Genomic DNA, 14952 nt, shown 5'->3' with positions numbered 1-14952 from the left:
GGGTGAAGCGGCTCAAAGCCACCCCGCTGGGAAGTGCCAGAGCTGGGACCGGAATCCAGTCTAACTGGAGCCCAGACTTAACCGCAAGGCCACCAAATGAGTCACTGGGGAACCAAGATTAGGCCCAGGGCTCATGCCTCCCAGTCCAGTGCTCTCTTAACCATTCTGGGCACTATCGTATCTGCGGGAGGGCCTGCTGTTTGGTCCCACAGACCCCTCCTAGACCAGCTGCAGATCTCAAGGAGGAACGCACCGTTTAAGGCAGACGCGCCCTGGGAAATGCTCCCACACGCCACCGTCCTCCCTGTGGGCACCAGGGCATCCCACGCCCACTCTCCTGGCCTTAGGGTGACTGCCTTGCTACACACGGCCTTCTTGGCAAAACAGGGGCTAGGAGTTTGCACACACCGTCCCTGTAGCGCCCACTCCAACCCTCTGTCCAACCTACCCCCCACCCTCCAGGAGTTCAAGTGGGCCAGAACCCCAGGAGGGGCCTCACCTTTCTTCTTGATCATGGCTTCCAACATCTTATCTTCCTCTTCCTCCCTGAAATGAGAAAGGGAAGCTGAGTGTCCCACGGGAGGAAGGACGAGGTAATCTCTCAGGCCCCTCCAGACTCCGAGTCCACGCAGGCTGAGCAGGCAGCGCTGGGATGACTGGCAGTGAGGGCCCCGCCCCCAGGAAGCCCCGGGGAAGCCCTCCCCCAGCCACGTCACCTCTGCCGGTCCTCATCTAGGCAGTTGACGATGGCGTTGCGCTGCTCGATGAGGGTCACAAGCTCCTGCATCAGCACCTTCTCTCGGACCCGGTCCTCTTCTGTCCAGTCCTTTTCTGCCCAAGGAGAAAAGTTGGGGACATGAGTCCCAGGAAGCGAGGAACTAACGTCTAAGTGCTAAGGGTGGCTGCAGACCAGCCCCACGCTGGACACTCTGGGGAGGGGGGCCCAGAGGGGTGGGGATTACAAATTTTTGGAGAAATGAAGGTTGTCATAGGAGAGACCAAGGATACCAGTCTGCCTACCAAAAAAACTCTCCAAGGGGGCTCCGGGAGGTCCAGCACAATACGTGTTCTGAGAACAGAGAAGAGCACGTGCCAAAGAGTTTCCTGCTATGTTCATGCACTCATTCAACAAATGTTCACTAGATGGTTTCTTGGGGGAAGGATTCAGGCTGGGTCTGCTGAGAGCCTCCAATGGCGAGCTGGCCAAAGTGGGGCAGGGGTGGGGAGATAACAGGGAACCCCAGGGGTCCTCATGCAGGAGAAGCAATGTGACCCAAGGGGCATATTGGGACATTCATCTAATGCCATGAAGGAGGGTGGACTAGAGGGGTCCCTGGGGGCAGGGAGCCCTGCCAGGAGGTGTCCCTGATGTCTCAGACACCTGCTGCCCCTCCAGCCTCCTCTCAAGAACCTGAGCTATCCTACAGAACCACCCTCAGAGGCCCACCTGCACCCCGGTATTCCTCTCACCCAGCCCACAGGCTCCCAGGGGAGGGATGCCCACACTTGACCTTCCCTCCACAACATCTGCCCCTACCACCACCTCTTGCCAAAACTGGAACCGTTGACCCAGCATAGTTCTGGGGACAACATGGGTTTCAGTCACCACCCCCGTTCAAATCCTACTCTGCTGCTTCCCAAATCTGGGGCCTGGGTAAGTTATGTCCCCGACCTACGTGTGGGAAAACCAAGGCTTGCGGAAGTTAAGTCCTTGACCAGTGTCACACAGCAAGGGTGGAGCCAGTGCTTGTACCTGGCCAGCCTTGGAATGCTTTGATCCAAGCTACAGCCCTTACAGTGTCTTATGGATCTCCAGCCCACCTGGGGCCTTATAAGCCAGTCTCACCCTCCAAAGGCAACAACCAGGACAGGATGACAAGCCCCGATGTGTTGCCACCACACAGAGGACTGGAGAAGCAACACAAAAAGCCCAGGGCCAGGCTGGCCTGGGGTACAGAGGTGCTGTCCCCATTTCGACCACAAGGTGTCGCTGCGGCTTCCTCTGAGCGGCGGCCACGCCCCAGCCTCCAGAGATTTGGGAGTGATTCATAGGTGGCAGCAAAGAGCTGGGACATTCTGTGACTTCCTCAGGGACACTCCTGCCTCCGGGTCACATCCAGCCTCCCAATCTCCCTGGTCAGTGGAAAAGCAGGGCCACTGTCCCGGCCGGCAGGAGGGGCTGGGTGTGCAGGGACATGCCCAAGTCAGAGACATGGCTAGAAGCCCAGCTCCACCACCAATGTGCAAGACTCTCAGCCTCTCGGGCTCTTCATTTCCTCATCTGTTAAATGGGAACAACGATTCCTACCACCTGGGCCAGAGGAAGCGGTCAAAAGCCCTGGCTCCAGCCTCTGGACACTCCGCAGTCCTGTGCTCTCTCTCAGCCCACAGCTGTGCTCACCCCATGTCATGGCCAGACCCCAGCTCAGCCACATAAAAACCATCAGCCATCAGCCCCTCATAGGGCACAGAGTGTTTCCATGTGCACCGGCTCCTGGGCCTTAGAATACCCTCCCAGGCGGGCACCTTCATCCCTGTCTTACACATGAAGCCACTGAGGCTCGGTGGGGCTAAGGAAGCCGCCTAAGGGCCCCCAGCAAGTTAGCGGCAGAACGCAGGGCTGTGTGACTCCACACCCTATCCTCCCATGGCCCCGCTCCATTCTCAGCACATCCCATCCCTCCCTCCCAGAGTCACCCTGAGCCACGCTGTGCAGGGGCACTTCCACTGGCCCTCCCCCCGCCAGCAGAGCCCTGCCATGCTCTGGCCTAACGGCCATGAGCCCAGAGCTGCCTCTGGACAAGTACCTGCTCTCCCTCACGCAGCAAGGCAGCCCTGGGCCCTGGAGCCTGACCCCTCCCCGCCAGGAGCCCACCCACACCTTCCAGGAGAGGAGGGTACCAAAACAAGCCAATCAAGACTTCTCTGGTGGCACAGTGGTTAAGAATCCGCCTGCCAATGCAGGGGACACGTGTTGGATCCCTGGTCCGGGAAGATCCCACATGCTTCGGAGCAACTAAGCCCGTCCGTGCACCACAACTACTGAGCCTGAATGCTGCAACTACTGAAGCCTGCACGCCTAGAGCCCTTGCTCCACAACAAGAGAAGCCACCGCAATGAGAAGCCCGTGCACCGCAACGAAGAGTAGCCCCCGCTCGCCACAACTAGAGAAAGTCCACACGCAGCAACAAAGACCCAATGCAGTCAAAAATAAAGAAAATTTAAAAAAATAAAAAAATATTTTTAAAAATTACTTTATTAAAAAAAAAAGGGGGCTTCCCTGGTGGCGCAGTGGTTGAGAGTCTGCCTGCTAATGCAGGGGACATGGGTTCGAGCCCTGGTCTGGGAGGATCCCACATCCCACGGAGCAACTGGGCCCGTGAGCCACAACTACTGAGCCTGTGCGTCTGGAGCCTGTGCTCCGCAACAAGAGAGGCCGCGATAGTGAGAGACCCGCGCACCACGATGAAGAGTGGCCCCCGCTTGCCACAACTAGAGAAAGCCCTCGCACAGAAACAAAGATGCAACACAGCAAAAATAAATTAATTAATTAATAAACTCCTACCCCCAACATCTAAAAAAAACAAGCCAGTCTGTTCCTGGTCTCGGTGTTCTCTGCAGGCCTGCCACCCCAACACCACAGACGTCACAGCCCCACGCTGGCCATGCCGTTCCCTCTCCCGTCGTGGCTTGAGCTTAGTTTTCACCTGTTATGACCCAGGCAGCACCCCCTGCCCTGTTCCCAGGCTCTGCCCGTGCACCCCCATCAGGGCCCGGTCTGTCCCCTCCCCAGCCCACTCCTCCAGGTCACCAGGCCCCAGCGCAGGTGTCTGGGGAGTGGGTGTGGCCACACTCACCCGGCTTGTTGAGAAGGCACCGGAGCTCATACTCCACGTCGGCCTGGCGTTGCTCCAGGTTCTGCTGCTTGAAGCTGGAAGGTGGGAATAAGGTGACTGTTAGTTCTGCGGCTGCCTGCCCTGTGCTGTCACTGTTAAGGGAGGAAGGTGAAGATTCCCGGTCCTAAGCTCTCTGGATCCTGGGGGGAGGAGCCAGGAGCTGAGGGGAGCAAGGACTCACACATAGATGAGCTCGGACTCCCGCCGAACCAGCAGATGCTTCTCGTGGATGAGCTTGAACCAGTCCACCAGCATGTCATCCTCACGGCCCTCTGGAAACCAGATGCCCACTGAGGCCAGGGCTGGAGGCAGTCCCCACCCTCAAAGGGGCCACGGCGGCTCCTACCCTGGAAGAGAGGCTCCCCCTACCCGAGTCCCACCCGCCAGGCCCCCGGCAGCTCCCGCACCGTCCACTCCACCACGCAGCTTCTCCTCCAGCAGGACCCCACGGTGTTCCAGGGTATCCAGCTGACGCTCGATGGTGTCCATCTCCCCATGGATGTCCTCTTCGGGGATGTACTGGTCAGCCTGAACCTGCCCGACAGCGCCCAGTTATCTGAAGGTCAGCCCGCCCTCCCACCTGTTGGCCGCCAGGAACAGGAGCTTCCCTCTTCTCTCCGGCCAGCACTGGCCTCCACAGGCCCTGCGCCCTGGCTCCGTCCCACACCCCGGTGTGGCAAGGGATGGGTGTAGGGACAGCCACGCCCCTGCCATGCCCCTGGTCCCAGCTCCAACAGGCAGGCCCAGAGGGCGATACGACTTCCTGCTTCTCTCTGGCAACTTCCTCCCCTCCTCTGCCACTCGAGAAAATATATCACAATGTGCAAAAGTGACCCTATTAGACAGAGAAACCTGAGAACACTCTAAGCTGTTTGTCACATGAACGCTTCAGAGCCTTGAACTATTATTAGTAACAATTTAAATGCATCCCCCAATGCTTTTGGTCAGAGCAGCTAATCTGCTCAAAATCCCCCTGGCTGCAAGTTCATAAATCTCCCAGCTGGGCCTCCCAAGCACGCCCCCTCCAGCATCTGAGGGAAGCTGCCCAGGCAGCCCATCCTGTGGCAGAGTCCCACGGGAAGCCTGAGGCGGCCAAGGGAGGGGGCCCGGGCCCAGGCAGCCAGTTGTCTGGGGCTCCCAGCTGTACCTTGCGTTTGATGAGCGGAAAGCCGTGTCCTGGGGCAGGCGGTCTCGCTGGCTTGGAGCCCTTGGTGGCCTTCTTTACGGTTGGGGACGCTGTGGGTGATGCCTTCCGGTTAAAAGGATTCTCCTTGCAGGAAGACTAAAGGCAGGGAGACGTGGCAGAAGATAAGTCAGGGAGGGGTCAGTAAGACCCAGGCAGCTTGATCACATGGGACCATGGAAAGCGGGGCGGTAGGAATCAGGCAGAGACAGAATCCCTCAGCAGCCAGTCTCTGAGGAACTCAGTCACTCAACAAACACTTCCACTCCCCAGCGCCTCCCGTGTGCTGCCGCCGCACTGGATACTTCTCTACATTCCTGTTCAATTCTCACAACCACTCCACAAGGTGGGTAGTGTCGTGCCCATTTTACAGCTGAGTAAACTCGAGTTCAGAGAGGTTAAGTAACTGGCTCAAGGTCACGCTCTTCCCAAGGGCCCAAGCTGCAGTGAGACTCTATTTCGGGCTGGGGCAGCCCTCCGGCGCTGGGGGCAGTGGTCAGGACATGCAGTGTAGGGTGGGACAGAGCTACAGTAGCTCATCCAGGCCTCACAACCACCCCTTTCCCAGCGGGGATGCCGGGGCTCAGCTCCTTGCCCAGGGTCCCCCAGCCAGGAAGAGCAAAAACAGGGAACCCACTATCAGTAGAGGGAGGAGGAAGGTAGCTCCCTTCCTGCCCAGCTCCCCCTGCCCATCCTCTGCTGCCCCCTAGCTCTGCATTTTTCTGTCCTTCTGGGGTAATCCCCGTCCTGAGGCCAGCACAGCCGGGCAGGCCCCCCACTGGGACAGGCCTTGCCTGCCACGTGGGCAGTGCCCGCACCTTCCAACCACCCTCCCCAGGCATCACTGGAGGCCATGGAGTGTTCCCAGGAGTATTTACCGGGCTTTCCAACAGCTGGGGGGAGGGAGGAGCCCGCTCACCTCACCTGTGCCAGCCTGGGGGCGATTCCTTCAGGCTGGCGGCTGCTCTGGGATCTGAAGCAAGGTAAGTCCCAGGCCACAGGCGCCGCAGGGTGATAGTTTGGGCCCCACAGGGCAGCACCCGCCCAACGGGCCTGCCTGGCTCCTGCCCCCAGTGTCTCGGGTTCTCCCCGAATCCTGGGGTTCGGGTAAGGGATGGGGCACCCCAGGAGGAAGTCCTCTTGGGCTCTGCCCACACCCTCCACAGTCACACCCAGAGGGGCCCAGCAGGGCCAAACAGCCCAAAGGCCCCTGAGTCCCTCAAGGGTTCTCAGCCACAGAATTCCTTCAGACCAACCTTTCACAGACCTCAGGACAGGAAACAGACTGAAAGGCAGCTGCCTGTAGGGGGAAAGGGAGGGGCGTCCAAAATCAACACCCCTCCCCACCTCCCACAGCAAGGAGCCCTGGGGCTCCTCAGAGCATCCTGAGGCCCAGAGATGGGATGGGCCTTCTCCAGGTCACACAGCAGGTGGTGATAGAGTTGGACAGGAGGCAGTTGCCCAGGCCAGGGAAGGTTAAGTGGCATTTGAAAGGTGCACAGACCAACAGCTCAGGCTCCTCCCCAGACTTATCCTCTGTCAGGTAGGTCAGACCAGGACTACAGCCGGGCCCTCAGAGGGCTGCAGAGTACGGGAAAAAAGGTAGAATCAGAACCTGGTGGTGCAAAGGGACTCTGGTGGCAGGAGAGGCCCCCTCATGAACTAGGTGCCCAGAGGAATGTCCTGACCCCTGGTGACCCCTGGTTCTTGGCGTGACACTGAGAAACAAGTGCTTCACCAGCCACAGAGGTCAGGTGGAAAACGAGCTCCCAGGGATGGGTGTCCAGCAGACCCTCCTCGTGCCCACTGCAGCCCCCAGAGGGGATGGAGCACGGGGCCAGCCTGGGAAGGGGCCTGGGAAGGGGAGCCCACAGCACGGGCTGTCCGCACCCCTGCAGTGGCACACAAGAGAAGCACCCAGGAAAGCTGTTTCCTCGGCCCTCTGCCTGTTGAGGGCCGACCCCTCCTCCACCCGTCCCCGCCAAAAACAAACTCTACACAAGGCGCAGTCATCCCAGTACCCTACCCCGACCTGCCTGTGAGCACCTGGGGGGCAGGGATCGCCACGGTCATCTCACCTCTGGAGCCCAGGCCAGCTCATACACACAGGAGGGACTCAATGAACACCATCTGCCCCATTCTATAGGAGGGGAGACTGAGGTCTCTGGAGAAGGAAAATGACCCCAAGAAGGGAGTCATCCCCTCCCCTCTGTGCTCTACCCCAGGCGGCCTTGTAGAACAATCATCTAGGCCTGTCTCCCTGAGCAGCTTGTGAGCCCCTAGAGGGCAAGGACAAGGTCTCAACGCCACTGTGCCAGGGTCTGGCACAAATAGGACCTCAGTGAATGGAAGGGTGAACGGAAGGATGTGTGGGTTAAGTGGTGGCTAGTGGATGCGTCCCAAATGGGCACGTGCATGTGCTAGGCAGGTAAATAAGGGCCAGACGCCTCAAGACATGGAAGACCAGGCGAGTGGAGACATGCACAGATGGACGGGAGGTCTGGCTAATGGATGAAAGGATGGAGAGGGGGAGCCGTGCCTCAATGAATGCAGTGGTGAATGGGTAGATGGGCACAGCCAAGGTCACCCAACAAGTCAGGGCCAGCAACGATGGAAGGATCAGAGACCCTGCCCTGAGACCAGGCCCACGGCCACTAGACAGGACAGCAGCCTTTAGCGAGGGTGAGGCACTCACCTTTACCTGGAGCTGTGGGGATGAGGTTCCAGGGGAAGGCGCAGGGCTCTTGTCTCCAACCAGCACGAGAGGGGTGGGAGCAGCGCCACTGCAGGGCTTGGCTGGAGGGGGACCTGGGCTGCCCCTAGTATTGGGGGCAAGGCCAGGGCTGGCTTGAGGTGTCCGGTTCACACTGGGCTGCACCAGCTCCCCAGAGGAGGACAGGGAGGAGTTGGCGGAGAGGCTGGCCGAGGTGCCAGGGCTGCCCGGGGCATGGACAGCAGGCTCTGAGGAGCTCTTGGGCACGACTGGTGGCTCCAGAGGCTCCCCACCTGGGGGCTGGCCGGAGCTCTCGGACGACAGGCTTTCCACGCTGAGGGCTGGCGACGGGGTGGCTGAGGGTGGCTCCGAGTGTGACAGGCGGGAGGTGTGGAGAGCTGTACAAACACACACACAAGTGGGTGCCACGTGAGGGGGCACAGTCAGGCTTTCCGGCCTCACCTAACACGCTCCACTCTCGACAGAGCTGCAGGCCCTGGCAACCCAAGTCCTCCACATCCAGACAGGCAAGAGCCCAGAGGACAGCAAAGCTGTGACTGGACCAAGGTCACTGGCAGACAAATCATCCCAAGTCACCCTGCGCTCCTCGGGCCCCGGCGTGCGCCTCGTGGCACGTCGCAGCCCTGGTTTCTTACGGCCCTCGCTTCCCCATCCAGCGTGGCTGCAGCCTCCACTTCCCCTCCCACGTCTGATGTGACCCAAAGCAAAGCCAGACTGAAAAGGCCAAAAAAAAGCCTTGCTTCTGTCTGCCTTCTCTGCCTCTGACCCGAGCAGAGGTGGGAGGGAGAAGCAGGCAGCCCTGGCGGTGGCCGGCGCCAGGCCAGGCACTGCCCCGTGCCAGGTTCATCCTCATGCGTTGAGGGACACCATGCTTCAGAGTATCATCCGCGCTTTCCCAGGAGGCAACAGACTCAGAGAGGAGAAGGGCTGGGACTGGACCAAGCTGTGTCCGACTCAGAGCTCATCCCATTGGCTGCATCTCCCACCCGGCAATCACCTCCAATCAACTGACCCACCACGCTCAGCTGGAGGGTCCCAGGGCACCAGCAGGGGCCAGAGAGCGGGGCCTGGGCCACCTGAACACCGGCCTCCGGTCATCTCTAATGTGCCCTCGGACCCACTGTCTGAGGGGCTCCCACTGAGGTCTCAGAGGCAGCTGGACCCCAGCCGTGGTGGAAGGTGGCCAGGCACAGGGCCCGAGAAGATTGCAAGACGGCGAGAGGGAGGGCTGGGCGGAGGGAGGCACAGCGCCTGGGAGCTGGCCCACCACCTCCATATCCCGGATGGGGAGACGGAGGACAGACACAGGGGAGGAACTGCTCAGAGCCACTAGCACCCGTGCCACGCAGCCAGGTCAGAGCCCGAGGCGCCTGGCAACTGGAGGAGAGTGACAAGATGGGCAGGGCTGGAGCTAACCCCTACCCAGCGCTTTCCACGAGCCTAACTCGGTGTTATGCACACTGATGGATAACACGTTTAATTCTCACAAGAGCCCTGTGAGGTGGGTTACAAAGGGTTAAGAATATAGTCAGGAGTCTGGGTTCAAATCCTGCCTCCACTGCTTAAGCGCTGTGAGGCTTTGGGCAAATCACTTACCCTCTCTGTGCCTCAGTTTCCTCACCTACAAAATGGGGTATGATACCTACGTCACAGGTTTGCTCAAGGATTGAGGACAGACATGACACACACGGCACCTGGCCTGGAGGGGATCCTGTGGCACCACGTGCCCTTCCCTGGCCCTGGGCTGACCCAGGTGCCCAACCCCAGAGTCCCAACTGTCAGGAGAGCTCCCGAGAACGGCACTCACCAAGGGGGGATGCACTGGGTGCTCGGGGGGCGGGGCGCTTCTTTGTCCTGGGGCTGCTCGTGGGGGTGATGCCGTACCAGGGGTGCAGGGACTTGGGTGTGGACTCCGGGTGAGTCGGGGCAGGGCCGGTGGCTGCACGGGGTGCAGCTGGGGGCTCTTCCTGCTCCTCCTCGAAGGGGTTGTAGGGCTTGGGCTCCGGGCCAGCCACCTCATGCACACCTCCGTTCTCCACCTGCCTGCTGTCCCGGCTCGGGGGCGGCGGCCCGGGGCTGCTGCTCGGGGGCAGGGGGGCTGGCTTCTTCTTCGGCTCTGCCTGCACCAGTGTGATCCATGGGGGGTCTTTCCTGGGGGCTGGTGTCCTGGACAGAGGCAGGAAGAAGCAGAAACCGTTAGGAGGCAAGGGGGGCATGTCCTTCTCTCCCCAGACAGTCTTGAGTGCAGCCCAAAGGGGGTGGATGAGAAACTGCACCCTTCTCCTCTCCCACCCCAGCCCAGTGGGGCCAGTCTGGGCCCAGAGCTGAAACAGAAAGAAGGGGGCCTCTCCCTTCCCCTTCCTCTGTCTCTGGCTCTCTCCCCCCGGCCCTCTCTCTCATGGACCATACAGGGGAAACACAGCTCCCAAACAAGAGCTGGCAACCGATGTCCTCGCCTGTGACACGGGGTCCCAGGGCTGGAGGATCTGAGCCAGGTGTGCCGCTGAGCTCTGCTGGGTCGTCTACACTCTGCTGCTGATTCGCACGACGACTCTAGGAGCGAGGCCTAGGCCTCCCTCGTTCCACAGGCAGCGGAGGCTTGGAGGGGTGAAGGGACCCCAGAGGCAGCCGTCTCCACCAGGCATTGCTGCCCACAGGAGAGGGGGTCCCAGGGGAGCCACAAGGAAGGGGATGTGGGCACAGGCTCCTGCCCCCAGAGATGAGCCCCACCCCTTCTTGGGAGGGTGTGCTGGTGGGTCACATGGCCTTGTTACCCGCCCAGACCCCAGGGTACTCCCCTTCCCCCTACCAGGGCCCTGAAACCCCTCAGGGCCAGCATACCTCTCTGACAGCTTGGGTGTCCCTCTGGGCTTGGGGATGGGGGGTTCATGCAGCTTCCCTAGATGGGAAAGGAGAATGAAACAGGTCTTCACGGGCAGCTGTGAGCCAGGCAGCACGGTGGGGCACCAAGGGAGCCAGCCCAAGTGCCTGCCTTACCAAGGATGCCCTTCCGTCCCACCTGGCAGGTCATGGACTCCAGGTGGCCATGGCAACCTCACCTGCACCCTCCTACCTCCCCAGCCCAGCACTCAGGGAGATTAGATAAACACCAAAGGTGACAGGTAGAGAAGGTCAAAAGGGCAAGGCCAGGACACCTAGAGACCCCATTCGTATTTCAGTTAAGAAGGGGGAACCCTGGACTTCCCTGGTGGCGCAGTGGTCAAGAATCCACCTGCCAGTGCAGGGGACACGGGTTCGAGCCCTGGTCTGGGAAGATCCCACATGCCGCGGACCAACTAAGCCCGTGTGCCACAACTACTGAGCCTGCGCTCTAGAGCCCGCGAGCCACAACTACAGAAGCCCGTGCACCTAAAGCCTGTGCTCCGCAACAAGAGAAGCCATCGCAATGAGAAGTCCGCGCACCGCAACGAAGAGTAGCCCCCGCTCACCACAACCAGAGAAAGCCCGCGCGCAGCAACCAAAAATAAATAAATTTATTTAAAAAAAAAGAAGGGGGAACCCAAGTGCCCCTCTGACACTTTCCCAAAGTGGACAGGAAATATTGTTTCAACTCAGCCCCAGGGTCACCTCCTCCTGCAAGCCTCCCCTGACTCCCAAGTGTCCTCCGTGAACCCTACCATAGCCTCTGCTCCCCCATCTTAACAGACATCTACATTCTACCAAAATCCTCATGTCTGTGTCCATCTCTCCCTCGAGACTGGCAGCACCTCAAAGGCACAAACAGGTCTGAACAGTATCTCTATCCCCAGCGCCCAGCTCAGGAACGGGCCTCCACGAGTGCGGAACAGAACGAACAAGTCCCAGGGGAAGACCCTGGGAGTCTCCCTCCCCTGGGCCTCCTCTGATAAGAGTTGCCCAGCACGTCTCAGGTTACAAGGAACCATGTTTCCATGAGCTCATGGAAGCCCAGGGAGGTCATGTGGGAAGGTCTGACAATGAGGGGTGAGGCAGGGGTCTCCACTACAGAACAGGCCAGCCTGGGGAGTGCCCCAGGGGCCCATCTGACCAGGGACACACCCTCCCCTACCCCCAGCCCCTGAGCTGTCCCCTGCCAGACATCCAGATGTGGACAAGCACACAGGCTGGGCCTGGGAGGGGAGGTCACCTGAGTGTGGACACAGAACCAGACACACTCGGGACACAGGCACACATGATGTACACTCCCTACACCCCGAAACTGAAGCACACAAGATGGACACAAAAGGACACACATCCTGGGCACACAGAATGGGGCAGGGGTCTGTGTCCTTGCAGCATGGAGAACAGAGCGTGCACCGAGGGGCCTCAGTAACCGTTTGCTGCGTGAATTAATAATCTCAGCACCACGGTCGTCCCCAGCACATCCACAGCACACACAGGCAAGGACAGCACGGCCCCAGGAATACTCCCAGGCACGTGTACGTTTAGACGCCAGGCACCCCTCAGGAAGCGCCCAGCCCCAGTCGGGCCCTTGCTCACCATTCACCAGGCCGCTGCCGCCTCCCTGCTCCACCAAGTTCTCCTGCTGCAGGCTGGACCGGGGCCGGGGCGTGGGGAGCGTCAGGGCTGTGCTCTCAGAGGCCTTCCTGGGGGCAGGTGTGGGGCGGCTGCCCGGGGTGCTGGCCATCTCCTGTGGTTTGCCGGGAACCTGGGGCTTGGTGGGGATCTGGGGTCGGCCCTCAGAGCTGGCCTTGGGTACGTCCACCTCGGGCCCCGCAGCTGCATTAGGGCTGGGGCCGCCTCTCTCCACATCCTTGGCTTCTTCTGTAAGTTGCTGCTGCTTTGGCTGTGGGGGGAGTGTGGGCCTGGCCCCTGACCGCCCACCAGGGCCCAGCCTGGCGCAGTGCTCTGCACACACGAAGGTGCCCTCCTCTGGCCCACTCCTGTAAGCTCCGGGGAGCAGGGTGCTGGAGCACCGCTGACACCTGCCAGGGAAAACAGGGGTGGGGTGGGATGGGGGGATCAACTTAGCCAGGCAGCCCGGCCCAGGGTGCTGGCTACCCCTCCTCCCAACTGCCAGCCTGGATCCCGTCTCAGTACCCAGAACTTCCCAGCGGAAAAGAAAAAGGGTAAATGTCAGAATCACACCAGAACAATAAAACCACGTGAAATCAGCAACATAAATTGTGAAACACGCCTTCAGTTTCTGCTGCAAGAGGAAGCAAAGGTTCCCCCAGCTCCTACGGAGGTTCCATCCAGTGTGCGGGCTGCCACTCATTAGTGGCTCAAGAAATCAATTTAGTGGTTTTCAACCAACCAGGCGTTTTTGTTTTGTTTTGTTATGAAATAGAATAAAATAAGATATATCAGAATGTATCACACTTGTTTTATGAAACTCTAATTCCAGTTGTGCATCTATTCATACAAGTTTGATTTCAGGGATGTACTTACAACAGCCACAGTGTCAAACGTATGTCACCATAAAAAGTATTTAAAACACTGCCCTGATGGCCAGACGTGACTGTGCAATGGTTTCCTTCCTCGAGATTTTTCCCCCATGACACCTCAGTTCTGCAATCAGGTGCCTGGGGTTCCAGGTCCAGCCACCACACACACACACACACACACACACACACACACACACACACACACACACACACACCACACCACACACACACACCACACACACACCACACACACACCACACACAACACACACACCAAACACACACACACCACACACACCACACCACACACCAAACCACACCCACACAACACACACAACACACACACAACACAAACACACACACCACGCAACACCACACACACACCACACAACACACACAACACAACACACACACACCACACACAACCACACACACACACCACACACAACCACACGACACACACAACACACACCACACAACCACACAACACACACAACACACACAACACACACACACACCACACACAACACACACCACACACCACACCTACACACACCACACACCACACACACACACACACACATACACACACACACATACTCTAAACCACAACTGAATACACACTATAACTCCCAGTCACTAGTTTCCATGGACTATTCAATTTTCTTTGCTGATTTTTTTTCTAACATATAAAACGTTTTCATACATTCTCTAAGCTATTTATATCTTCCCTGCCTCTTATTCCATTTTTCTTAAACCTGGCTTCCCCTGGGAACCACACACTGAAAACAAGTTGTTACTATGATTTCTTTTTTTAACTGCTTTCTTTAGAAAAAAAAAAAGGAAGAAAAAAATAAAATAAGATTTTTAAAATGCTTTCTTTTTTCAACAGCTCTTAGAGCACATTCTGCTCCTTAATCATCAGGTACTTAGTCTCAAAGAGCTCTGGCCCCATTTCTGTCTCTAATTCTGTGACTGACCGAATCTTCTCCCCTCACTAGGCCTTATGCTCCAGCATGACGAGCCTGCCAAGGGGCTTGGCACACCATGGTGCTGCATCTAGGGGAGCTCCCCGCCCCCCCAGGGTCCCCACCACTCACCGGAAGCAGTGCCGGTGGTACAGCTTGCCGTCGGCCAGGTAACGCTGCACCAGGTGCACGTGCTGCTGGCAGGCCGCACACGTGCTGCTGGGGGTCCGGTGGGCGCCCTGCTCTGACAGGCTGCCCGAGGAGCACTCATCGCCCTGCAGGGAATGGGGGGGGCAGACTGGGGGTGGGGCTGGGGTCACCAGCCTTCCTGTTCAAGAACACTCCCTGTTCCCCACTCTAACGGTGGCCATCTCCCAAGAGTGCGCAGTGCTAACACACTCCGTCAGAGCCCCAGAAGGGCAGAGGGTGGGGACTGTCACTGCTTTGCACATGAGGAAACTGAAGTCCAGAAAGGGGGAAAGACCTGCTCAAGGTCACTGAGTCAGGATGGAAACACAAAAATCCAGACTTCCAGTTTCTAGGGCCCTGTCCGCCAGGAAGGCAGCTTCCGGCTGTATAACCCCTTCGCCTGAGCTGCTCTTGTCCCGCTCCCGTCCCCACAGGTGGGCCTTGCCTGACAGGTGGATGCCCTCTTAGGCCCACCTCGTCTGCCTTCTCTGTCCCCCCAACTAGAACCAAGCAGATTTAAGGCCAAGTTTTTGAGCTTTTGAGCAAGCTGTCTTCGTCTCTGAGCCTTGGGTTCCTACCTGCCAAATGGAATCCTA

The 14952-nt window shown here is 58.8% G+C and overlaps 1 protein-coding gene across 5 annotated transcripts in view; it reads right to left on the bottom strand.

Moving 5' to 3' along the window:
• The window catches only part of MICALL1 (MICAL like 1), a 31635-nt gene that overhangs the window by 5921 nt on the left and 10762 nt on the right, over positions 1-14952 (bottom strand). For 2 of the 5 annotated variants that reach the window (XM_027107607.1, XM_027107610.1), the window contains 11 exons: positions 14300-14442; positions 12293-12738; positions 10655-10712; positions 9621-9979; positions 7775-8190; positions 5044-5178; positions 4304-4430; positions 4078-4168; positions 3858-3931; positions 717-831; positions 500-546 (listed from right to left, as the gene is read on the bottom strand). In XM_027107607.1, coding sequence (XP_026963408.1) covers positions 500-546; positions 717-831; positions 3858-3931; positions 4078-4168; positions 4304-4430; positions 5044-5178; positions 7775-8190; positions 9621-9979; positions 10655-10712; positions 12293-12738; positions 14300-14442 — 2011 coding nt within the window. Of the gene's footprint in view, positions 1-499; positions 547-716; positions 832-3857; positions 3932-4077; positions 4169-4303; positions 4431-5043; positions 5179-7774; positions 8191-9620; positions 9980-10654; positions 10713-12292; positions 12739-14299; positions 14466-14952 lie in introns of those variants that run through there. The other 3 variants (XM_027107608.1, XM_027107609.1, XR_003433001.1) reach the window with 3 other exon arrangements.

Source organism: Aethalodelphis obliquidens, unplaced genomic scaffold (genome assembly GCF_003676395.1).
Source record: "Aethalodelphis obliquidens isolate GAN/ISIS:26980383/991018 unplaced genomic scaffold, ASM367639v1 scaffold8, whole genome shotgun sequence".
NCBI lineage: Eukaryota > Metazoa > Chordata > Mammalia > Artiodactyla > Delphinidae > Aethalodelphis > Aethalodelphis obliquidens.
This window is presented reverse-complemented; position numbering and strand designations above follow the sequence as displayed.